Source organism: Bos indicus x Bos taurus, unplaced genomic scaffold, assembly GCF_003369695.1.
Source record: "Bos indicus x Bos taurus breed Angus x Brahman F1 hybrid unplaced genomic scaffold, Bos_hybrid_MaternalHap_v2.0 tig00000255_arrow_arrow_obj, whole genome shotgun sequence".
Lineage (NCBI taxonomy): Eukaryota > Metazoa > Chordata > Mammalia > Artiodactyla > Bovidae > Bos > Bos indicus x Bos taurus.
Genome location: NW_020867178.1, coordinates 2,844 through 29,576, shown reverse-complemented (window position 1 = coordinate 29,576; position 26,733 = coordinate 2,844). Strand labels below are relative to the sequence as shown.

The window sequence follows — 26,733 nt, the reverse complement described above, 5'->3', positions numbered from 1 at the left end:
AACTAGCCCCACATGCTGCAACCAGGAGCTCACATGCCACAACCAAAAAGATTCTGCATGCTGAAACTGAGACCTGAAGCAGCCAAACAAAAAGTAAAAACACTTCAGAAATAGATAAATAAATAAGAAAGCAAACAAGAAACACATTTTAAAGTTTACAGAAAACCTGCCAACACTGCACTTCATTAAGAGCTTAGAAACAGAAACCACTGGCATGTTGCTGATCTAGACTTATTATATTTATTTCATGTCATTGTGGTCACTTTTACAGCAGTTTAGATTTTCAATTACATTATTGTTCACAGAATTCACAGAATTCATTAACAAACATCCAAAGGAAGGTTTTTCAGTAGCACAGCAAGATAGAAAAGAGGTGCTTTGGAGTGGAACCCGAGTCTGATTATTTAGATAGATGTCTAGAATATTATTGCTTTATTATTATTTTTTTTAATAATAAATTATGCCCAGGAAACCCACCCTGCCAGGGTTCTTTGTACTGCACCACCCAGGATCACGGGGAACATCATGTGACACAGAGTGCCGGTCAGATCAGCCCCCTGTGCTCCTGCTGCTCTGCAAGCTTGCTGAGGCACACCGTGTCTTCTGCGCGTGTACTTCCTCCAGCCTGACGCGCTCCTCCACGGTCCTGCAGCTGACGGGGGCAGTCACACATGGGACGCAAAACTTCAATCAGACATAAACAAGGGCTTGGTGAAGGGGGGCTAATGCCCCTAAAACAGCCACTAACTACGCCCGGGAGAATGTCGGAAGCAACAGAAACACCTGGAATCTCAGTCTGTGAGGAACATCTTAAAGGAGATGTCCTCAGTGGTCCAATGTGGCCGCTCTGCAGCAGGAACGTGAGGACTTCTGAGGAGATTTCATGGATGGGTTTCTTTTGTTGTTCCATGTGAATTTGCATTTTGTGAAAAAACATCTTGGAGATTTCTTCATAGCCCCTGAGGCTCTGTGGATCTATAGAGACCAGGGCTGGAGTGGGGGCTGGCTTCCTCAGGGACTGGGGTGCTCCCTCTGCATTTAGGGCAGGGTCCCTGAGAAGTGGTGGCCGCATCAGGTTCTAGAGACAGGAGTGGAGGCTGGGTGTGGAGCTCAGGCTGCGGCCGGGGCCTCAGTCCAGCTTCTTGCTGTTGTCTGTGCTGTGTACAGAAGCCAAGAAGTCGACAAGGAGCTTGGCTGTCTTCCTGGGCCTCTCCATCACCACTGAGTGCCCACAGTTTTCCAGGAGCTCCACCTGGGAGTTGGCGATTGACTTGGCCAACATGTCTGCCCCGGACACATCGAGCACCTGCAGGACAAGAGAGGAAACTAGATGGAAAGGGTTCAGGTGCCCGAACACACTCCGTGGACAGAACTCCCGTCCAGGCCTGGCAGGGGTGATTTTTTGAACCAAGTCACTCCGGTGTTGGGGCCTGTAGCTGTCTGATGGAAGTAACCACGTGCCTCACGTTTTACTCTGCAGCTCGGTGGCAGGAGGTGTGCTGCTGCAGGGTTACTGTGCTGGAAACACAGGCCCTGCCCTGAGGATGCCCTGGTGTGGTGGGGAAGCCAGACTGGAAAGCAGTCAAGAGCAGCGCAAGGTGGTAAAGACTCTGATGGGGGAGGATCCTGGGAGCTGAGAAGCCACAAGGGAGGGGGATCGTGGAAGAGGGACCCGCACAAGGGTGGGAGGATGGTGCGTGCAAGGGACAGCCGTGTGAGCGGGGAGTACATCTGGCCGTGCTGGGAGTCGGGTCTCAGTCTGAGGGCGGTGGGGAGCCTTGGGGCTGTATTAAGGACAGGGACGTGATCAGGCTGGGCCAGGAGAATGCACCCTGCAGCTGGTCCAGGGAAGGCCAAGCTGTGAGGAGGCCACACAGGAGAGATGCAAGAGGCAGACACGAATTATCACAAGCCAGAGGACTAGCTCCTGAAGGCCCTCAGGGGATCCCCGAGCTGCGTGACCTCAGACCCTGAAGTGTGTGAATAACAGCCAGTGCTTTTCCCAAGTGAAGCCCACCATTTTTCCAGGTTTTCAAACTCCCTTTCATTTCCACCTGGGTTACACCTTGCTATTACCAACTCAGTTAACTGACTTTCTTCTCCTTCAGGGTCAGATTTATATTCACCCTCTTCGCTTCACCGCTTTCACCTTCACCTCACCACCCCCCAGACCAGAGAAGGCGGCCCCTCCGCTCTGGCCTTAACGCCAAAAGCAAAATCCCAACAAATTCGAGCACTGTCTGCTTTTGAGCTTTATTCTCCCCAACCCAGACTGGTAATACTAAGATTTGCTGCCCACCAGGAAGTGGGGTGAGCAGAGCGCAGGGCACCCGGGCTGAGAAAACACAGGAAGGAACAGCTGACGGGGAGCATGACGTGATCTCGCCTCTCCCTGCTGGTCCCTGAGAGCCCAGGTCACCTTGGGGATCTGAGATGAAGCAAGGCCGTCACTGTCCCAGCTCTGGTTTCTGACTGACTAACCGCCTCCTGGCCCCACCTGAGTCCCGCGTCTCTGCTCAGGCGTCCACAGAGTCCCTTGGCTGCTGTGAAGGGGGCAGATGAGTCCTCCCTGCTCCTGACGCCCTGGTTCCCGTGCTGGGCATTCTCGGGCGCCTGGCTGATGTTGAGATGGCTGCACACCGGTGCCTCTGCCCCTCCTGCCCCCTGCGCCGGGGCACACCTGGCTTCTCCCCAGTCTCCTCTCCTGGGCCTCCCACAGTCAAGGACAGTTGAGGTGCAGCCTGACTTCCTGCCTCTGCTCACACCACACATGCGATGGGCATGTGCAGTCTGCCCAGGGCTCACAGTGGTGGCTTTCACCTCAGCGTCCACAGGGGCGCTCTCTCAACAGGGACAGCTTTGCTCCCATTTCCCTTCTCACGATGGTCAACAGCGTGAGACGACCAGATACCCTTTGACAGACGGTGTAATTCTGTCTGCCTGCGGGCCTTATAAAGGCTCCATTTCCCACCACCACCTCTTGTTTTAAACTTTTCAAGAACATTCAGTAAGATATGATTTCTAAAGAACGGCTGCAGACAAAAAGGGAGTTTCTTAAGTATAAATCAGTATTTCATTGGCAGGTTTATTATGGATGGATTGTGCCCCCTCCCCAAATTCATATGTTCAAATTCTAACAAAATGTGACTTTACTGGGAAACAGGGTCATCATGGATGTAATTAGTTAGGATGACATCATTCTGGAGCAGGGTGAACTCCTAACCTAGTATGTGGACCCCTAATCTATCGTAACTGGCGTCTTACAAAAATGAGAGGTTTCAACACAGAGATGCACAGGCACCGGGACGACATCATGCGAAGATGGAGGCAGAGGCCAGGGTGAGGCGTCTACAAGGCACGGGACACCAAAGTTCACCAGCAAACTCCCAGGAGCTCAGGCAAAGGCAGGGAACAGGCTCTGCTTCCCAGCTCCCACAAGGAACCAGTCTGCTGAGGCCTGGGTCTTGGATCATAGTCTCCAGAACCGGTGTCACAGTGTTAGTCGCTCAGTCATGTCCAACTCTTTGTGACCCCACGGACTGTAGCCCACCAGGCTCCTCTGTCCCTGGAGTTCTCCAGGCAAGAATACTGGAGTGGGTTGCTGTTTCCTTCCCAGGGGATCTACCCGACCCAGGGGTTGAACCCAGCTCTCCTGCATTGCAGGCAGATTCTATACCATCTGAGCCACCAGGAAAGCCCCCAGTGTATCTGCATGCCAGAACTGGCAGCCAACGTAACTGTGTTGTTTAAGCCTCCCAATTTGCGGTACTTGGTTACAGCAGGCCTAGCAAACTAACAGAGCCATCTGACAAAGCCTGTCAAAGAGCCCGTCAGCATTTTAAAACGCACAAAGCTTTGATCAAGCTATTCCACATCCAAGAACTGACCCTCAGATACGCTCTCACACTGCAAACACACACGTATAATGGTGCACATCAAGGTGTGGTTTAACGGCAAAAAACTGAAAATGACCTAAGTGACCATCAACAGGGCACTAATGCAGCAGGTAATGGAGTACTATGCAGCTCCCAAAAAGAACATAAAATTTTGTTTTGGGCAACAACCATTCACAGATGGTAAATCTAGAGGGAAATGTTTGATGAGGACCAAGATACCCACATGGTCTCGAAGTGCCTCCCTGCAGACTGCTTATTAGTTGCAAGTGGAGAAATAATGTCTATAATGAAGAAATCAGATGTCACAATCAAAATTCCCATCACTGGGATGTCCCAGGCAGGCCAGAGGTTAAGAGGCTTCCACTGCCTAGGGCACCGTTTCAATCCCTGGTTGAGGAACTAAGATCTCACATGCCATACAGTGCAGCCCCCAAAATAAATAACAGTTTTAAAAATTCCCACCACTGAAGTAAAGACATTCTCCTTCTGAGGATGTGAAGTCTTACTACCCATGAGATATTCTGGCCAGGGATATGTATCCCGAATTTAATCATGAGGAAACAGCCAACCAACTCAAACTGAGGAATATTTTGTAAAATAACTGGCCCACACTCTTCAAATATCTCAGTGTTATGAAGGATAAAGGCAGAAAGTGGGCATCATTTTATATAAAAGGAAACTAAAAAGACAAAATATGCAGCATGTGATCCTGGCTACAGGGGCAGGAGGAGGAGCACTCTAGGAAGGACGTCACTGGAACAAGGAATCCATTTGAAATAGGGACTGTACGTTAGTTAAAAGCTATGTCATCAATGTTACATGTCCCAGGTGTGACAATGTCCTGTGATCATGTGAGATAATATTCTGGGTTGCAGTAAATACCCCTTGAAGCACTGGAGGTAAAGGGACGTGACGTAAGCAGCTCACTCCAAATGGCCCCAAAACACATATTTCTAGACCTGCCTAGATGAGGCGGTAAATGTTAAAAAGTTGGTAGTAAGTAAGATGTGGCACATACGTATCATGGAATGACACTCAGCAATAGAAAGGAACAAACTGTTGGCATAGGCGACGATATGGATGAACCTCAGAAACATCACGCTTGAGTGGAAGAAGCCAGATGCAAAAGACCACCACTGTAAAATATCATTTTATGAAAATTTTAGATAACTAAATTCTAGACAAGACTTCAGAAACAGAAAGCAGGTCAGTGGTTGAACAGTGCTGGGGCAGGAATGGAGATGAACTGCAAGTGGGCAAGAGAGAACCTACAGGATGACAGAAGCATTCTGCACCGGGGCCGCAGTGGGGTGGGCAACAAGGTAAATTTTACAGCACGTGAACTTTTGAACAAGCAGTTAAAACTGATGAAACTGGGTAAAGGCAGATACAGGAGTACTCTGTACTACTTTTACAATTATCCTGTAAATTTGAGATTCTTTCAAAATAAAATATTTAAAGCACTAGAATGTGTGGATCTCTTCAAGCTGATATTAAATGATTTCCAAGGTACATATTTCTCATATATATTAAGCAATTAAGGTACGAAACTGTATATACTGCATGTCTGAAAATCTTATACACAACACTTCTTTATGCACACTGATAAATGCTTAGAATAGAAACAGGCAAACAACAGCCCCTGCCTGCTTTGTGACTGCAGGCTCCCGGGAGCTCTGCCTGCCATTTGCTCTGCATGTCACCATCACAACAGAAGAGCTGAATAGATGAACAGGAACTTATCACCCGCAAAGCTGCAAATATTTACTATCTGGCCCTTTTAGAGAAAGCGTGTGCCAACCGCTGCCTTGGAAAATTTAAAAGAAACACACACAAACTGTAAGTGCTGCCTTGAAGAAATGGGAACTGGGATCTAGGATGTCAAAGAGACCGAGTGTACTCTTATCCATCTTTCCGTAGTCTTACAAGGTTTCTGTACCATGTGACTATCTGGCTTTGAGAAAGATAATTTATGAAAATGCTTTCAAATTGTCTTACATTTTAAGAGGTCAGCGTCACTGCCCTCAACTCCCTGTGAAGGCCGGCACTTGGCACCAGGCGTGCGCCACCTCTCCCTGGTATCAGAGAGCAGCCAGGCTCCCTTCATAAAGGACCACGAGTTTGTCCTTGGAGGCTAGTGTAACTGGCACAGGCAGCCCCAGGGACGCGCCACATACCTGGTCTTGTTTCCCCCAGATGATCTGCGTGGGGACCTTAATCTTGTCCATGTTCTGATGGAGGGAGTATCTCGACTTCTCACTGACGATTTCCAAAAACACTTCGTAAGGAAGGAAAATAAAGTGAGTGTGGGCTGTGCTGTGGACACCACCAAGTACAGAAATTAGATAGTGTGTATGTATATATATAGGGCTTCCCTGCTGGGTCCCTATGTATATACAGGATATATACAGGGTATATAGTCTTTGAGTCTAAGGCACTGTGTCTTTCTTGAGGGGTCCCAGAAAACTCTCAAAGTCTCAGAAATGTAAGGAAGACGAGCAGGCCACCCATAAGATGTGTCACAGGCTTAGAGGTCAACACAGGGCTACTTACGCTTTCGGTAGAAGGTGTTGTGAGGGATGCGGACATCAACAAGGCCCTGCAGGATCTAGGGATAAATAACCCAAAGTCAGAAGGCGAGGGAGGATTCGTATTCTCAGGCCTCAGAAGGGTCTGGGACAAAGAGGGGAAATCAAAGGCCAGCAGTTTCGGGCATTGTCAAGGTTTGTAAGGCCTGGTCTCCAAATTCCCTTGATGGCCATGCAGTGTAATGGGGACTTAGGTTCATAAGAGGCTTTTTCTTTCTCATAAGGAAGGAACTCTGAGAATAACTGTGAAGCCAAAGGACCCCGGTGGCATGTAAGCTGCTTCACCTATGAGGAATTCTCTGCTTATCCTGAGACATAATCAGAATGAAAATAATATCAAGTAATTACTCAGTGATACCCAATATAAAACAAGGTCTATTAAAAAAAAATTAACTATTGGGGATGATGGGCCTCTTAAGCAGTGAAACCAACCACTGGGGAAGTTCTGGGAAGGCTTTCGGTGTCCTGAGCTCACTGCGTGACAGGCGGGCTGTGGCGCTGCAGCACATGCCGACGGCCAGGGCTCCTGGACCTGGGAGACCACCCGGAGAGGTGCTGGGGCCAGGGAACGCGGCCTGCCTCTTCCCCACCTCAGGGTGCTTGAGGCAGGGTCCCAGGGCCACATTAGCAGCCGTCACTCCTCTCATTTCCCTAGGAATGGACTGAACCCCTTCAATACACTCTCAGGAGTCCTGCGCGCTGACTGAAGTGGGAAGACCCAGTCATAATTGCTCTGGATGAAACCCACCCGCTGGAGCATCTGATTATTCTGGAAGTGGAAGCCCAGAGGTGAGACCAATGGCAAACTGTCCAAACACGGTGCTCAGCATCAGATATTTCCTTTGTTCTACTGTCCATCCTGTACCCACGCATCTCTCCATCTTGCATTCACCCATCCACCCTCCACCTCTGCTCCGCACCCCTGCCTACCATCCATCCTACACCTCTGATTCAGACATGCACATGTCCATCCGTGTGTCCACTGAGCCTGCAGCTACCCATCCATCCTCCATCCCTGCTTCATGCAGACCTCCACCTATCCGTCACCCACCCACGCAGCACCTCTGAATCACATATGCATACATCTACACATGTATCCATCTGTCCTCCATCCACCAACCCATCATCCTCCATCTCTGCCATTTCTAGACACCCTCCCATCCATCCATGTACTCGGCCATCCATCTCTCTAAACCCCTAAATCAGTGATGTATGCACACACATCCGTTCATGCACCCCTGTACCCTGCATCTCCCCACACATCCATTCTCCATCTCTGCATTGTTCAGGCTTCCTCCCGTCCACTGATCCATCCCCTCTATACCTAGGACCTATTTCATGCAAGCACTTTGCTGCAGGCTGGGAACAGAACAACCGAAGACACAGTCCTTGCTCTTACTGAGGTAGGAACAGAAGACGCAAGGCAGCCAACACAGTCATTACACAACGTGACACAGTAGGCTGAGTGCCTAGGGGCTCCTCCCTGACTACAAGGGCAAGATTTTGGGATCTGCATTACTTTTCCCCAGTGTCTTCACTTCTCTGACAACTCAAAACATGGAATTTTCTAAAACCCTACTTGGTTACTCTATTCTGGAAAGAGATCAGTGCTGAGAGAGGACCAGTGTAAAGTCATGACTGAAAAGAGAACTTCATGGACAGAACATGCCACAGAATCTGATTCTGTGATGCTTCCTCAGAGATGGGCCACATCCATTAATGAGTCATGTTCACGACCTCTGCACAGAGCCCATTCTCTCAGCTCCCAGGAGGACCCATCCCACCCCAGGCAGCATCCAGCTCCTGAGACAGAGTGAGAGAATGTGCTGTTGTGAGGTCTCACTCATGGACTCTCGGTTCCCCACACTATCTCCTGCACAACCTCATTTAGACCCATGACTTTTAATACCATCCTTGGCTGATGGCTCTCATTTTACAGCGCAGGCCAGACTTCCCTCAGCTCCACTCATATTTCTAACTGTCTACATGACCCCTGCATGTGATGGTGTCTCAGGGAACTTGAACTTAGCATATCCAAAATGGAGCTCTTAGCAGATGCCCCAATCCCACCCTCCCTCCCCTTCCCCTACTCAGAAAACACTACCTTGGGACTTCCCTAGCAGTCCAGTGGTTAAGACTCCATGTCTCCACTGCATGGAACACAAGTTTGATCCCTAGCTGGGGAACAAGAATCCCACGTGCCACGTGGCGTGGCCAGAAAATAATAAAAAAATTTTTTAAAGGAGGAAGAAAACACTACCTTTATCCAACTAAAGTATCAGAAGTCACCTGTGACTCACATTCTCTCATCCTCCACTTCCCACTGGCCAGTAAGTCCTACCTCCTTCCTTCCAAAGCTTCTCGGATCTCATTCTCCACTACTACTACGCCGTCTACACCCTCATCCTGGAGTAACACAGCACACTAACGGGCTTCTCCGTTTCTGTCTGTGTTCCCCTACAACTCTTAAGTGTTTCTCCTACTGTATTTAGAAGAACTCCAGTCTCCTTCCCATAATCTCTTAAAAGTTCTACATGATCCAGCCTAGTGGTTCTCAAAGCGGTTCCTGGGATTATAAGACATCACACAATTTTCATAATAACACTAAATGTCGCTTGCCTTTTTCACTTTGATTCTCTCAAAAGCATGCTGATTTTCAGAGTCTACAGAATGATGGATAATGTCACCATTCTGACAGCTAATGAAATGAGTACTTGTGTATTCTTGTATTTTAAGTTCTCCTGGGGTTTAATTTCTAATGTGGTACACATCAATAGTTACAGCTTTCATAAAAAGAAGCTCGTTGGGGTTGTCAATAATTCTTAAGGGTGTTAAAAGGGCCCTGAAACTTTTTTTTTAATGAGAATCTTTGATTCAGCCCTTGTGTACTATTCCAACCTCACCTCAACCCATTCTTTCCCTCACACTCTGGGCTCCAGTCACCCTGGCCTCTCCTTCCAGCATCTTGGACTTGACTGTTTTATGCATCCCTGCTCAGGCTGTTTTCTTACAGAGGCTTATCAAAGTTTCTCCTGCCTCTCTGTTTTCAAGCACAGCACTATCTTCATTTCCTCTAGAAAACTTACTACAGTGTGAAATTATCTGTCTTGTTAATTGACTGCTTCTCCCCCTGGCCTTCTGTCTCATTTCTTCCCCAGGGTGCCCAAGCACAGTGTTGGATACATCGCAGACATGGCACTTGCTGAATGAATGGAAGCTGAGGACAAGGAGGGAACGTTGGGGGATGCTGGCCCTGGCCACCTGAGCACTGGGCAGAGGCAGGCACACTGCCGTGGAGGCCACGGTACCTGCTGGGGCACCTTGAAGCGTACGTAGGAGCAGAGCTGCAGCATCTCACTCATCTCCTTCGGGGTGGTCGGGATCAAGGGAATCTTCTCTACGGCGGCCGACTCCTGCAGTTCTTTGAGCCGTTGCACAAATTTATTATCAGTTGAGTACTGCAGACCTGGGGGATTCAAACCAAAAAAGCTTGGCAATATATCTACCTTCTTACCAAACCCCATTGTATATAGAGAACTTCCAAAATCAGCCCCAGACCTAATGTATCTTAGGTGCTTTCCACTGGTAGATTTCTTTTTAATTGGTACTGGCATCCTTGCTCAAAGTCAAAACCACAATTTGAGAAACACAGGAAAAAAATTTTCTTCTTCAGAACATCTTAAGGGCTGGCTACGCAAACTGGGAGCCCATAAGCACCTCAGCCCCTCCCCTAAGTCTCTTTCATCAGAATCTGCACTTAAGTTGCCACGGGATTCACCCGTAGGACCAAAATTAAGAAGAGTTTGAGAGTCTAGAAGACAACTTGCCTGAGCCCCTCTCACACATCTGTAAGGGTTGAGAGGAGACCTGGTGAAATGCATGACTAGAGTGGACTGACTGAGTACTCCTTCCTTCAGCCTGGACCCACTTAACAATCTCTTATTTGGGGTCAGCACATAAAATGCAGTGAAAGTTGAGTCCCCTTTGGAGCTGTCCCACACGTTGGGGCAGGAGGGCAGGAGTGCCCTCTACACAGTCCCTCTTCCTCCAGGGGACCATTAGGCAATCCGGAGCCGGAAGAGCCTTGAGACTGACCATTATTTTCTATCACCTGACACAGGACACGAGAGTTCACACAAGCTGGTCTATGAAGGGGCGTAAAATTAATTTCATTTCAAACACTCAACAAGTTTCTAGGTGTTTAACTTAGCTGAAGAGCTAGAGCTTAGAAAGAGAGGCAGTGGAAGCCACACTGTGCTAGAGAAACCTACATTTCATAAATCTCCTATATTCAGCAACTCCTCTAAATCTAACGTGCGTATCGTGCAGCTCTCATGATGCCATGGGCAGATTACATGATCTATTTCTTTTTGCTTTAAAAATAATCCTAAGCTAAATGTCATGTGGTATATCCTGAATAGGATCCTGGAAAAGAAAAGGACAATTGTAGAAAAACTAATGAAATCTAAATAAAGCCTGATTTTAGTTAATAGTAATACACCCATGTTGGTTTCCTGGTTGTGACAAATTTGCTGTGCTATGTAAGCTGTTAAAGGAGAGAACTGGATGAAGGGTACTATCTTTGCAACATTTCTATAAATTTAAAATTATTTCAAACTAAAAAAAAAAGTGTATCTTTTCATTTTTACATACAAACAAATTCAATTATAACTTTCTAATGGAAACTCAGGTATAAAACTCTTCTCTGGGCAAATCAATATACACTCAAAAAAGTCAGTTAGTCAGTTAGAGCTGACCTTCCACAAGTGATTTAAAATCTAATAACATTCCAGAGGGCTCCAATTCTTCATTTTTTCTTGCCTGAGTTGTGCAACATACGGGATCTTAGTTTCCCAACCAGGGATTGAACCCACGCCCTCTGCTTTGGAAGCACAGAGTCTTAACCACTGGACCACCTGGTAAGTCCCCTCCAATTCTCAGACTGTATCATTATAAGATCAAACGACTTCAGACACAGTGCTTGGGAAAGGAAAACCCTTTGGGAACTTGCCTTCAATTTCAACGAGCTTGCTGCTGCTGCTGCTAAGTCGCTTCAGTCGTGTCCGACTCTGTGCGACCCCATAGACAGCAGCTCACCAGGCTCCCCCGTCCCTGGGATTCTCCAGGCAAGAACACTGGAGTGGGTTGCCATTTCCTTCTCCAATGCATGAACGTGAGAGGTGAAAGTGAAGTCACTCAGTCGTGTCCGACTCTTGGCGACCCCATGGACTGCAGCCTACCAGGCTCCTCTGTCCATGGGATTTTCCAGGCAAGAGTACTGGAGTGGGGTGCCATTGCCTTAGACCTGAAAACTTAACTTTCTGAATGAGTTGAAAGGTTTCAAAGATAAATTTAGTTATGTTTCAGTAGAAGGTGCACAAGTTCAGTTCATGGTTGGGTTCTAGTGGGTAAAGAAGGTAATGGATATGAGTCATATAAAAGAGGTAGTGAATATGAAAGGACTTCTCCAAAACCCACAGCTTGAGTTCTGGAGTCAGATAGCTTAGGGCCAGTTCCTATCCTGGCTCCAGCACTAACATAATGTGCGCCTATAAAATGGGCATACTATCCTTATCTGGACAATAATTACATAGGTAAAAAGCCACTGAGATAGGTACTGAAAATCTGGACAATTTACTATGTGTAAACCATACTCCAGTAAATTACCAGCGATGAAGAGGGAAGCAAGAGAAGGAAAAAGAGAGAAACATTTTTCTTACTAACATACTATAAATTCAAGTATGAAGATTTATATACATATATATGTATATAAATTTTAAATCCAATTTTAGTGTTCATCTCAGTAGCATATATGCTAAAACTGGAACAATACAGATTCAGATCAGCATAGCTCTTGTGCAAGGATGACATGCAAACTCATGAAGTGTTCCATATTTTAAAAATTAAAAAAAAAAATCCAACTTCAGATCATAATTTCTGAGGACATGTTATAGCTCAAGTAGACATGAACACATTTAAGATCAGACACCAAAGTTTGTTGATTTAAAAAAAAAGCCTGCAATGACAAAAGATCTCTGAGTTTTCAGCCAAAAAAGAAAGACACATAATAACAGTACTTTCACCTCACAAGGTTATGGCAAGGATTAAATCCATATAAAGAGTTTAGCTCATAAAAATTCAATAAAATGTTAGATGTTAATATTATCATTATACTTCAAAGTATTTACATGCTGTGAAGTTTTATACACTTTTAAAATAACCAGCTCCGATTCTTTGTGAGACAAAGCTGGCTCTGTATTTTAAAGCTCAATATAGTTACAATTATGGTTATGCAACTATTGCTTGATTGTACCACTAAGGCAAACTTTTTTAGTATCTCTACAATATTGTCAAAAATATGATTCTAAAAAGACAGTCACAGCAGAAACCACCATTAACTTCTTCAGAGATTCAGCTCCCTCTGCGTCCACATCACTCACAGGGTGATCTGAGTCTTACAACTCACCCGCAGGACACACAAGGGACAGGCTGCAGACGTCTGATGGGTAGTGAGCAGCATACACCCCAGCCACGTGGCCGCCCATGGAGGTGCCTACCAGGTGGAAGGGCTTTTTGTTCAGCTTGAGGCATTCTACAAACTAGGAAGGGAAGTGAGAAAGGGGCTTGGTTACACAACTGTGGACAATGACAATGGGGATTCCAGAGCTGAAAACTTTTGTACTTCCCATGGGGACAAGCAGAAAAGGGCTATTGATGAAAGGGGATCTGAAATCTACTAGATTATCCAGATGAGCCCTGTTACATGCATGTACTCTTCTTTACCTGACATGGGTTATTGAGGGCTCGTTGGTAAGTGTAAAATCAACAAAGATCCCTCAAATTCATGAGCCAGCAAATTTTAAAAATAAAGATCCCAAGAGTAAATATTTTCTGCTCTGCGTGCCTATTATCTCTGCTGCAACTATTCAACTCTTCTGCTGTAGCACAAAAGCAGCTAAAGACAACATGTAAATGGGTGAATGTGGCTGTCTTCCAAAGGCAACATGTAAACGGGTGACTGCAGCTGTCTTCCAATAAACAGCTTACAAAACTCAGTGACAGATCAAATGAAGCCCACAGGCCCTAGTTTGCTGACTGGCTATAATTTACAGCACTTTTCATCCATCTAAACGTCCACTAATGTAACTACCTACCCATCTGTCTACCCAACCATTCACCCATCCATTCATACAGCTATCCACCCATCCATCTATTCAACCATCCAAATATCCATTCATATAACTATCTATCCATTCATCTATTCAACCATTCGACCATTCATCCAACCATCCATCCAACTTTCCCTCTATCCAATCATTCAACCAACTATCCCCTACATCTACCCATTCATCCAAAAAATATTTATTGGATATCTATTATGTACAAGCAACCACGGTCAGCTGCTCAGGATACAGCAAAAGTCAAAGAAACAAGGTTCCTTGCTTCCAAGTAATACACAGTTTAAAGAGAGGAGAGGGGCAGACATTAAATAAACATCCTTGAGTGGAGAAAATATTTAATGTCAACCTGAAGAGTATGAACCATTAAATTTTGAAATGGTTCATGAGCCCCATGACTTTGAAAGCTCAGTCAGACAGGGCTGAAGAAAGATACTAAATCAGAACAAAATGAAAAGATCACCCTCCCCATCCTCCACAACCAGGCAGACATGCTGTTACCATCATCAAGCAGCTGGTAACCAAAAAAATACACTCTAAAAAAATAAACGGTCTTGAGGAATTCTAAACTCCCTTTTTGAAGAGTTGAGAAAATGAGACTGTATTTCTCCAGAAACAGTTATAATAGGTTGAAAGAAGTCAGCAATAAGCCCTGGCCCTCTATGGCTGACCGGGGATACCCTGGGCTGCTGCCATTTTGTTTGCAATTATGAGTCAAAACGGAACCCACGTTGACTGTTCTTCAGACTTGGGGATGCAACGGTGGCCAAGACCCACCTGGGCAGTTTTTTGGTGCAGCCTCTCTGCTTACCTGGTGTATCCTCTTGACTTGCCCATCTATGGACAGGTCATCCAGTGAGGACCGAGTGGTGCCTTCATGCCCTGGCATGTCCACGCAGACCAGGTGCAGGTTCTTCGGGAGGAACTGGGGACACACATGACCAAAGAGTCAGAATGTGGTGTGCGGAGCATGTCCGCCCATGTTTCTGGGGAGGTTCCCCCCACTTACCAAGTGACCTGGACAGCCTCCCCGCTGGGGAGGGAGGAACCTAAACCGCCCCGTGTCTTCCCCTAGTAACATCTGACATGAATAAACACTGCCAGGAGCCTTACAGACAGCAGAAGCCCCCACAGTCTAATACACAATGGGAGAGGCCTCGGGATGACTGGAAAGGGGAGAGCAGAGGTCGGGGAGCAGCTTGTGTCCTTTGCTCTTTCCTGACACCAGCTGGCAGGCCCTGCCTCCTTCTCCTTTCCCTCATCCTCTCTATGCTTATCCCAGTCTTGCAGCCACCAACTTGCCACTATTAATACACTGGGTGATTCTGTTCTCCCAGAGCCCCAGCCAGTTTCAGAGCCCACAGGAGCAACACTTCTCCTAAGAACCATGTCTGATCACCCTAGTTCTGGTCTCAACTCTTTTTTTTTTTGTTTTTTTTTTTACATTACGATCTAATTCCCTAGGTATTTTTATCCTAAACACCTTCTTCCATTTAAATATATGCCACATTTAACCAGGAATTTGAGATAGATCAGCTATCAATAAACAACTAACCAGTTATATGAAAGATGAAGAGGAAGTCAGAGGTTCATTAAAGCACGATGACTGTCCTGATACTGAACTTTGGAAATAAGAAACTAGGGGATGTGTGAGCCTTTTCGTCCTAATGGAGAGCATGCTTGGGATTAGTCAGGTACTGCTTGAGGTGGGAGCCTGGGGTCCTTCTCTGCCAGACCTCTCCCAGCCCCCATCTTCACCAGCTGTTCACTTTTACCAACTAAAGCAAACTGACACAACCAAATAAACCAGGAGAGAAATGAGTGATTTGAGAAACCATCCCAGAAAGCTGTCAGATCAAGACTGCTCTCTAAAGGGCTAAGGAAAAGAGAAAGCAGAAATGGAAGGAAGAGAGGAGGAGGAGACAGGGAGAGAGAAGGAGAAGCAGAGAAGGGAAGAAGAGGGGAATCTTGGAATATACAGAAATGACTTTTCAAAACCTGGCCTTTGATAGCCATGACAGTCCAAATATGAAGCAGAGTATCAGAAACTTTCCAAAGAAATAGTCATAAGGTGAAATCATTGGTGAGGCACTGATTTTATAAACAACATTCAGCTCAGTAAGTTCTGTCTGAAAAAGGATCTGAATAATATGCTACACTAGTTTAGGGTGCTTTGAGCCATTATACCGGGTTCCCTCTGCTCTCTACCACTGCTGATGACATCATATTTAAGTAGAACCCCCTCTCTTCTTTTTTTTTGCTGAGTGACACCCTCTGAGGAGGGAAGGCTCTGGCACCCCACCTTGACCATGCTGAGCCACATGTCCTTGTGGGCAGAGAACCCGTGGAGCATGAGGATGGAAGGTTTGTGGCCAGGCCTGCCACGGAAGGAGTAGCAGAACTGATAGTCTTCGTGGCGCACATAGCGGACCTGCATGCCCAGCGTCCTCCGCCAGTACCTGGGGACGGAAATACAGGCAAAATCAAAGTCAGCGAGCGCCAGAGAAGCAGCTTCGGGAGGCGGACTCTGTACAGCTTTACTTCGAATTAAGAGCAATGATTCTCCCAGCCCTCGTCCTCTACACAGTCACCCTCGAGGACCACTAAGTCAGGCCATTCCAGAAAGTACCTTACATGAATATTCTGGTATAAATATTCCTAAGCACGCTATCAGGAAGGGAAAAGGGGGCGTTTTCTTAAGAAGCATGACACATGGAGAAGGAAATGGCAACCCACTCCAGTATTCTTGCCTGGAAAAGTCCATGGACAGAGGAGCCTGGCAGGCTGCAGTCCATGGGATTACATGACTGAGCATGTGTGCATGAGGGTGGAGGGTGACGGGTTGGTAGCAATAAACTGGTAGAACTAAAAAAAAAAAAAAAAGCATGATACACAATAATCCTCTGTTAATACATATTTCTAGTAGTTTGAATCACAGGGCAAAGAAGGCTGTGGGACCTCACGGGTATGTGCCTTGCTCAGCTGAGTTTCAGGAGAATTCAAAACGGCTGGTGGTAAGCCTGGGGAGGACTCTGGAGAGGCCAAGACAAGGGTGGCCTCCCCTTCAGAGAGCTGGCTGGCAGCTCCTGGTGGGCCATGTTCACCGAAGCCTAAAATCTGGGCCGAGCAGCCGTGGACTCGTGGGCCTGAGTGCCACAGGGCGCAGTGCAGCTGACCTGGAAGACCTTACCACAGAGGCACTTTAACTGGCAGGAAATGCATCGAAAGACTTAAAGATAAAGTGTGTTCCCTCCTATCACCTGCAACTCGCTGTTTATTTGTGGAGATGAGGAATCAGACTCTGTCGTCAAGGCTGCCATTGCTGGTGGAGAGGTTACTCCACGCCCACACATCCCTGCATGGGAAGAGAGGACAACCGGAGACTGACCGGCGATGTCTGAATTCCTTGTTGTCTCAGGACTCCACACACCTCACAGCTGTTGTCTTGAATGATTCCAGTGACTGCCTCTCTGTGAGAAACACATTTGCCTGTTTGTGATTCTATCTGAGCAAGCTGGTTTCAACCAACAAAATCTCTGCATTTGAGTCTTAGCCTTATTTATTTATCTATTCTTGGAAGTTTGTTTTCACTGGGACACAGGGGATGGGTTGTGAGACATCTCCACGGGCCTGATCTGTCAGTGAAACATCCATTCTAGTCTTCCTGGGACAGCTTTTAGGAACTTTCTCATCCCTGGGAGCTGATGCTCTTGCTGGCAGCAACCTCTTCAGGTCCACTGGTTACAGTTCCTCCCTGGGGGAGAATCTCCCCCTTTTTCTTGGGGACACTCTTGTTTCCTGACTCTTCACGGTCACTAACTGGTTCCTCTATTGGGAAAGATATCTTCCTCTGGGAAGACTTCCACCGCCAGCTGTCTCTTTAAGATCACTACTAACCAGCTCCTCCTTGGAAGAGGATTTCTTTTTCTTGGGTTTGGAGAAAGATACAGATGACTCTTCCATTCTATCCTCCCGATGGGCCTCCTGAGGCTTCCACTTTCTTCTTTTCGGTCTTGCACTCGTCTCCTGGCACTCCTCCTGAGCACTGCTGTAGTTTTCCAAAGATGTGAAGGGAACTGCAACCAGCCTTTCTTTTTCTTCTTCAAGCATTTCTTCTCCTGTTTCTCCAGCTTCCTAGTAATCTCAGCGTCGGCTTCCTCTGCCTGAACAATTATCTCTATCACAACATCCAGATTCCTGCAGGGCACCTCTTCAGTCTCATAGAAGGACAGCTGTTCCTCAGCTTGCTCTTCAAGTTTTTCCACAAATATAGCTGAGGGCACCTCAGAGAAGCAATCAGTTTATAAGGTGATACAGTATTTGTTTGCCAGGAATTGGGAGATGTGGCCTTTGCTTTTGATGGTTGCCTGGCCAATGAACATGGAGTGGAAATGAGGCCATATTTTGGGGTGTTATCCCTTGTCTTCAGGGCTCTGCAAACCTGGTCCCTTTCCTGGGTCCAGGGAATCACTTACAGACCAGGGCTGGCCAAACAGAACCTTTCTCATACTTAGTGATACTGTGGTTTCAAAGAAGCTGATTGTTCTCAAGAATTGGATTTTAACTGACAAAAAATTAAACCACAAAATAGTGTGGATTTTAATTGTGATGCAGAATTTATGGTAATACACATTTGATTTTGCAGAGACATTATTACCACTATGGTACATAAGCTCAATATAAGTCATATGCCCTCCTCTGCCGTCCACTCCAAATATATTTTTCCTACAGACTTTGGGAGTAAGAACTTGTTTCTTAAGAATTATCTTATCTGTTCTCTGGTTTTACTCCTTACAACATATGGCAGTTGGTTGAAAGCTCAGCTTCTGTTGGTTACATAAGACTTGGCAGTGCTGGAGTTTGGCCTGAAAATGATTTCAATATGAAATTACCATCTAAACAAATTGAACACTCTGCATGAAGAATCCCTCCAAGATGGAAGATAATTAATTCAATCAGAGATTGACTTTGTGGTACACTTTGTACCAAAGAGGTAGCCAAGACATGCAATAGCAAATAGCCTAAGTGGATCAACTTTATCCCCTTTGTATAAAAAAAAGGGGAGAGGGAGAGGAAGATAAATATTTATATTTACTTGTACTTGCATACAAAAAGCATGGGATCATATACAAGATGCTATTAATATGAGTATCTGGAGCGGAGGTATGAAGTACTTTTGAGAAGAAGGTAGATGGAGAAGGAACAATGGTGGGAGGGAGACTTATCATGTTCTTTCTAGTACTTTTTCAATGAATATATTCTCTATTCAAAACATTAAAGATACAATAAAATTGGCTAGCTTAACAGCTCTATTTATGACAAAATATGCATATTTCAAAGTTCTAAGTCATGACATGGTAACATGAATTTGTTCACTCATTTACATCCCAGTTCATTCATTTTTTGGCTATATGATCATGAAACTCAATTTCCTCATCTACAATATGGAAAACTATTGCATTCTACTGAGGATACAGTTAAGACTAAAAGAGATAATCCAAAAAAAAATTTTTTTTAATGAGATAAGCCATTTACAGTTTTGTTCAACACACAGCCCAACACACAGGAAGTAGCCAATAAATGGCAGTTTCAGTATTATATAAAAAAGATTCTGTCCTTCAAATATATCATTTGCCAAAATTCAAGGGAGAAACGTGGAAAATTTTGTAACACATATGACAGCCATATAAGTGGAATCATACAGTATCTGTTCTTTGGTGATTGGATTATTCCACTTAGCATAATGCTTTCAAAGTTCATCCATTTTCTACACTACATCAGAATTTTTTTCCTTTGTAAGGTTGAATAATATCCCATTGTATGTATATACCACATTTTGTTTATCATTCATGGGTTGATGGACATTTGAATTATTTCCATTCTGTTGGCAATTATGAATAACACTGCTATGTACATTGGTAAATAAGGATCTGTTTGAGTCCTTGCTTTCAATACTTTGATGTATATACCCAGAAGTAGAAGAGTTGGATCATATAGTAATCCTAATGGTGCTCCCACAGTGGCTCAGCGGTGTCGGAGAATCTGCCTGCAAGCCAGGAGATGCAGGTTCGATCCCTGGGTTGGGAACATCTCCTAGAGGAGGAAATGGCAACCCTGTCCAGTATTCTTGCCTGGGAAATCCCAAGGACAGAGAAGCCTGGCGGGCTGCAGTCCATGAGGTCTCAAACAATTGGACATGACTGAGTGCACACACGTGCACACAAGCACACAGAGTAATTCTGTGTTAAACTTTCTGAGGAACCCCTAAACTTTTGCATGGTAGTTATACCCCTTTACATTTCTACCAGCAAAGTGCAAGGGTTCCAACTTCTCTACATACTCACCAAAACTTGCTATTTTTCATTTTTTTAAAAACTAACACCTATCCTAATGTGTGTATAGTATATCACTGAGGTTTTGATTTGCATGTTCCCTAATAATAAGGATGTTGAATATTCATTTCTTTTTATAGAAATGCAGTTTATATACCCTAAAATTCACCCTTTTAAATAGTACAACTGATGAGTTTTTAGTGTTCATAAAGTTATACAACCATCACCATTAATCCTGGAACATTTCCATCAAAAAGAAACTCAACTACCCACTTAAAAAACAGTTAAAAAGGTAAATTTTGTATTGTGTATATTTTACCACAATAAAAAAGAGAAAGAAATCCATACCCATTATCACTCACTTCCCATCTCCCTCCCCTTGCACCTCCTGGCATCCACTAGTTCACTTCAAGTCTCTATGGATTCTACACATTTTCTATAAGTGGGTCTATTCAATATGTGGCCTTTTGTGTCTGATACATTTTACTTAACATGTTTTCAAGTTCATTCATTATAGAATGTATCAGTACTTCATTCCTTTTTTCCTTTTTTTTGGATTTTAAAAAATGATTACAGGATTTTCTATTAAATGGTAGTAAGTGATACAGAATTCTGTCATTTTCGGTTGACCCATCATGATACAATAGGATTAAGCAAATAACAGTTATATATCCACAATAGTAAAAGATGCTCAGTTTTCACAGTCAATAGCCAGACAAAAAATAAAAGATAATTACAGTTGCAAGCCATAATGGAAACATGGTTAACCTAACTATATAAATACATACATACAATTTGGGGGGTTAAGTAGAGTGATGTGTTAAGTAGAAGTGCATATGTACACAGGTTTTCACCTGCCCAGCCAGTCCACATCTTGTACTTGGTACATTTAATGTGTTTACATATAAGCTTACTCCTTGGAAGGAAAGTTATGACCAACCTAGACAGCATATTCAAAAGCAGAGACATTACTTTGCCAACAAAGGTCCATCTAGTCAAGGCCATGGTTTTCCCAGTAGTCATGTATGGATGTGAGAGTTGGACTATAAAGAAAGCTGAGCACCAAAAAATTGATGCTTTTGAACTGTGGTGTTGGAGACGACTCTTGAGAGTCCCTTGGACTGCAAGGAGATCCAACCAGTCCATCCTAAAGGAGATCAGTCCTGGGTGTTCATTGGAAGGACTGATGCGGAAGCTGAAACACCAATACTTTGGCCACCTGATGCAAAGAGCTGATTCATTTGAAAAGACCCTGATGCTGGGAAAGATTGAGGGCAGGAGGAGAAGGGGACGACAGAGGATGAGATGGTTGGATGGCATCACCGACTCAAAGGACATGAGTTTGGGTAGGCTCCAGGAGTTGGTGATGGACAGGGAGGCCTGGCATGCTGTGGTTCATGGAGTCGCAAAGAGTCAGACACGACTGAACGACTGAACTAAACTGAACCGATAAGGTAATTATCAATGCATATGATCCTATTACCATTTTCTTAATTGTTCTGGGTTTATTTTGTGTAGTCTTTTCCTTCTCTTATGTTTCCTGCCTAGAGAAGTTCCTTTAGCATTTTTAATAAAGCTGGTTTGGTGGCGCTGAATTCTCTTAACTATTGCTTTTCTGGAAAGTTTTTCATTTCTCAACAGAAACTCTACAAGCCAGAAGGGAATCGTGTGATATATTTAAAATGATCAAAGGGAAGAACATACAACCACGAATACTCTACCCACCAAGACTCTCATTCATATTTGATGGAGAAATCAAAAGTATTTCATGCCTTTCTCAGGCTAAATAATATTCCATTGTATGGATAGGTCACATTTGTTTATCCACTTATCTGTTGATGGACATTTGAGTTGTTTCCACCTCTCAGCTCGTAGGGATAATGCCACTATGAACATACATATACCAGTTTTCCTGTGGATATATGTTTTCTGTTCTCTTGAGTGTTCTCATTTCACCTAAGAGTAGAATTTCTGGGTCATATAGCAGCTTTTTTTTTTTTTTTTAACCTTTTTTAACCTTTTGAGGAATTCCCAGATTGTATTCCAAAATGCCTGCATCATTTCACATTCCCACTAGCAAAATACGAGGGACCCAATTGCTCTACATCCTTCACTTTTGTTTTTTAGAGTAACTTTCCACGGAAGTATAAAGAATATAGAAAGGCACACATATTATAAGTGTACAGCCCGATGAATCTGCACAGAGGGAATGAGCCCACCACCTGCCACCCAGATCAGGGTCTAGACTACGAGTAGCATCACAGATGCTTTACCTCCTAAAGGTGACCACTGGCTCCCCTTCAAACAAGAGGGTTTTACATGTGTAGGACTTTATCATACAGTAAGTTCTTATTTGTATTTGACTACTTCCACTTGATATTATGTTTGTAAGGATCATTCATGTTGTAAAAGATAGCACTATTTCTTTCCTTATGGTAAATGGTATCAGTAAAAGACTTTAAATGTTCTTTTTGTTTGTTGCTATAAAATAAGAATAAAACTGATTTTTTTTTAATACATTGCCATGTTGACTAATGCAAGGTTTTGGACTTTCTTTATCTCAAGCCAACATTCCTGAACTATCTTTATTTATTTATTCATTTTTAAATTTATTTATTTTTAATTCCACTGTGTAGCATGTGGAATTTTAGTTCCCAGACCATGAACCCATGTCCTCTGCAGTGGAAGCACAGAGTCTTAACCACTGGACTGCCAGGGAAGTCCCTGCTAACTTATCTTGTATTTAGCAATCTTGCCAAATTCACTTTTTAATTCTAATAAATAATCGACAGATATCATTATTATTCCAGACTTTCTATGTACACAATCAAACCATCTGAAACATCAGTTTATTTCTTTTTTTCTAATTCTTATCTGCTTCTTTCTTACTTATATGATTTCTTGATTGCACAACTGAGTTTCTTTGGGAAAACAAAAATCTTTTAAAATGTCAGTTTTTTTCATCCTGTGAACAGTACTGACAGCTTATACAATGAAAACCAGAGTGGCCCCTGATGTCACCCACAGTGGCAATGGCATCCTCAGCATGGCTCTCTGTGGACTCTCTTGGCCAAGCACATGGTGCCTCCTGCAGGAGCAACCACAGTCCCCACCACTGTGGGACTGTGCCGGCCACACTCCAGGGACACTTAGACCCAGAGAGGGCTGTTGCCAAGACTGGCTGTGGCCCACTGGGGACACTGCTGCTGAGCCCTGAGGAGCTCAGGAGACCCACAGGGAAGTCCGGGGACAGAGGGAACCTGAGAGGCCCTCCTCACACCTGCGTGCTCACTCAGCAGGGAGGCTCGGCGTCTCTGGGATGCCCAGCTACCTCTGTGGGCTCCTCTGGTGGCTCAGCGGTAAAGAGTCCACCTGCAATGAAGGAGCCACAGGAGACGTGTGTTCGATCCACGGGTGGGGAAGATTCCCTGGAGGAGGGCATGGCAACCCACTGCAGTATTCTGCCTGGAGAATCACACGCACAGAGGAGCCTGGCGGCTACAGTCCAGTGGGTCACAAAGACTTGGACACAACTGAGTGACTAAGCAGCGGCAACAGCAGTTACCCGTGCTGCCTGCTGTTCCTGTTCATGTTGCGATCCTGAAAATTAACTAAACTAAGCCAAGTCTGCAGGGGGAACCTACAGGCGGTGGTGACGGGCAGCTGAGTGACTGAAGGCCTTTGGAGGAGTAGCTGTGGTTAAGGGACATGGGGACTGACATAAAGCTGCTCATCCTATGACAACCACTGTGTCAGCGTCACTCACGGTGAGGTGATTTGAAGGAAACAGGCTGTGCGTCTCGGTGGGTGGGGGGAGCCGCTCACAGGACTTTGGGCAGCTCTCTGCAGTGGTATTATGGGTTCTAATACTATAATCACAGCCCCCATGCCACAACACTACCCGGCATAATCCGCAAGGATTTCCAGGATTTCCATCCAACAGCCAACTGGGGTTGCTTCTTGGCCTGTGTGGCCGAGTTCATGAAATAAAGAGCATTGTGTTCATCCTCCAGCTATAGCTCTGAGCAGAGTGACAGGCCGGGGCAGGATTTACAGTCACATGCGTCTGTGGGGTGAAATAAAGGGCTGAGTGTTCTCTGTGGGGCCTCTCTGAATTTTGCTGGTATTACTTGTTAATAGAATCTGCCTGCAATGCAGGAGACCTGGGTTTGATCCCTGGGTTGGGAAGATCCCCTGGAGAAGGGAAAGGCTACCCACTCCAGTATTCTGGCCTGGAGAGTTCCATGGACTGTATAGTCCATGGGGTCACAAAGAGTCAGACACGACTGAGTGACTTCCACTTCACTGAACTTCACTTGTTAATAAAAGTGAATTCTATGCGATGAGGCATTCTTCATAATAGCCAAAAAGTGGAACCAACACAAATGTCCATTTGAATGAATCACATGTGGTATAAACCATACCATGGACCACTATTCAGTCATCACAATGAATGAAGTACAGATACATGCTGCAGCACAGGTGAGCCTTGAAAAGTGCAAGAAGCCAGACACAAAAATGTCACCAACAGGAAAATCCAAAGAGACAGATTACTAGTTGCCCGGGGATGAAGAGAGAAAACAGGGAGTACCTGTTAACAGGTATAGGGGTTCTTTTGAGGGGAGATGAGAATATTCTCAATTAGATGGTGGTAATTCACAATACTGTGAATATGTTAAAACCAATTAAATGTATGCTTTAAAATGTGAAGTCTAAACCACATTAGTTTTAACTCAAAAAGTCAATTATTTGCAATGACATTAATTTTCTCTTGAAAAATCAAGCATCAAAATTATTCTAACAGTCCTAAAGCTTTCTCCATGATGGCCTGAGGAACTTGGGGGTGGGGACTGTGCAGCACGAGGCTGGTTTCCACACGTGGTTGGTAGAAAACAGCCTTTGGGTGGAACATCACACCTCTGTTTGCAGCCACATCCAAGGTTATGGGACACATCGTGGAGCTGCACCCTCTGCTTCACTTTGACTTAAGAAACATGGAATTTGTGTGTGCAGGTCCACAGTGCCTCTGCAGGACTGAGTGGGGCACACCACTCTGGTCTCTCCCGTCAGGGGTCCCATAGGCGTCTTGACCCCACAGCACTCCTGCTGTGCTGGAGTGCTGCAAGGCAATGGCCTCTAAGCAGCCAGAGTCTTAGCTTCACCAACACAGAGGTGGGTGTTGGGTGACCCACTAAAGGGGTCATCACCTCCCCACAAGAGAGAGTGAAAGATGAAAGCTCCCTTCTGTTCAATTAGCTTCTTTTCAAGGATCAGAGCCTGGCTGGCAGGCGGAAAATTCCACACTCTAATGAACAAAAGGGAGCCAGAAGGGAGGGTGGATAAAGGGCACAAGCACAGTTTCCCTGCACTCTTCCTTGTGGGGCTCAGAAGGTAGTCCTATGTTCCAGAAGTCCTGGTTAAATCTCAGTGTGCTTCCCTATGGCACAGAGACGACCAGGTTGATTTCAGTACTTCCGCCTTCATGGGATAAATTCATGCGCGTGTGAGGGGTGATTTTCTCTGGTAAATGGACTGCGGTATGAAAAGTTACTGAAGTACATCATGAGAAAATCCTCTCTCTTTTCAACCATAAACCTGCTTTCATCAAAGGAGAAAAGCTCTGCAACTCTCACACCTCTCAGCTTTTGTAACAAAGAGAAAGGAGTCAATCCTTGGCAGGCAATGGTATCTAGACTAGAATTCATGAACAGAGTGTAAAGCATTGTGCTCATTTTTACTTTTTATATTAATTTATTGTTTGTGGCAAGGATGGCAAGCTTTCCACTAAAGGTAGTGATATTTATGTCACTCAGAAATTAATGTAAGATTTTGTTTAAAGTCATTTACTCTAAAGAAAACACAAAAGAAAACTAGAGGTGGTGTGCTAACAAGGAAAGAAGCATGAGAATGATTTAAGAATGACAGAAGCTTTGGAAACTTTTTTCCTGTCACTTTACTAATGAACACTTTTAGACAAATCAAAAAACATTCTGTCCTATCCATGCCATGTCCATGATTCTGGTGTTTCTAACTCATTTTTCAGTGATTATCACCATACCTGTCAAAACATCACTGGATCAGAATCCAATGACCAAGAAAAACCAAATGCCTTCCTACGAATGCACGCAGAATCAGTGATTTTGGGAGAGAGAGTGGTCTCCTGAGCAAAGACACCATTGGAAACCTGGAAGAATTTACCTGGGGAGAAGCTACCAGTACCAATTCTTCAGGAACATTCCCAACATTCCCAAGGACAAAAAGGACACCTTTCAACTTTTCTGTAAGTCTGAAATGAGTGCTCAGTCACTCGGTCATCTCTGACTCTGCGACCCCCATAGATTGTAGCCCGTCAGGCTCCTCTGTCTATGGGATTTTCCAGGCAAGAATACTGGAGTAGGTTTGCCATTTTCTCCTCCAGGGGATCTTTCCAACCCAGGAGTCAAACCCATGTCTCTTATGTCTCCTGCACTGGCAGGGAGGGTCCTTACCACTAGCGCCACCTGGGAAGCCCCCACGTCTGGAATATTTCATGATAAATGTCGAACAGCCACAACCACAAAGCAAAGAAAGCGGTATGATCATGATGCCCTTGAAAATTCTGAACTGTAAAATGAACTTACCAGTAATAGATTCTTATCAGGGCTGAAGGCCACAGGAGAAAAGAGGCTACGAATGCCAGGATCGGAAGGGCCAGTGTCCCACCCGCAATCACAAACATGTTAACCACGTCAAGATCCAT

General features: G+C 45.0%; 1 protein-coding gene and 1 non-coding gene across 2 annotated transcripts; one reads left to right on the top strand and one right to left on the bottom strand.

Annotated features, from left to right (window-relative positions):
• Positions 1–217: 217 nt before the first annotated feature.
• On the bottom strand, positions 218–26,733 carry LOC113888622 (monoacylglycerol lipase ABHD6). Its single transcript, XM_027535666.1, has 8 exons — positions 26,615–26,733; positions 15,965–16,121; positions 14,474–14,587; positions 12,951–13,083; positions 9,793–9,950; positions 6,450–6,504; positions 6,074–6,174; positions 218–1,306 (listed from the first exon to the last, which is right to left on the bottom strand). Exons 1-8 carry the CDS (start codon positions 26,731–26,733, stop codon positions 1,130–1,132), a joined length of 1,014 nt encoding a protein of 337 aa, XP_027391467.1. The 3' UTR covers positions 218–1,129.
• On the top strand, positions 12,276–12,383 carry LOC113888624. Its single transcript, XR_003510020.1, has one exon. It is a non-coding gene; the product is annotated as a U6 spliceosomal RNA (small nuclear RNA).

Excerpts from the sequence above, each read along its gene's own strand:
- LOC113888622 (XM_027535666.1), bottom strand. The coding sequence starts at position 26,733 with ATGGATCTTGACGTGGTTAACATGTTTGTGATTGCGGGTGGGACACTG. Across the intron at positions 14,588-15,964 it reads TGTGGCTCAGCATGGTCAAG|TTCCTCCCGAAGAACCTGCA; the intron begins GTGGGGTGCCAG and ends GTGTGTCCCCAG. Across the intron at positions 6,175-6,449 it reads CAACACCTTCTACCGAAAGC|TGTTTTTGGAAATCGTCAGT; the intron begins GTAAGTAGCCCT and ends TTCCTTACGAAG.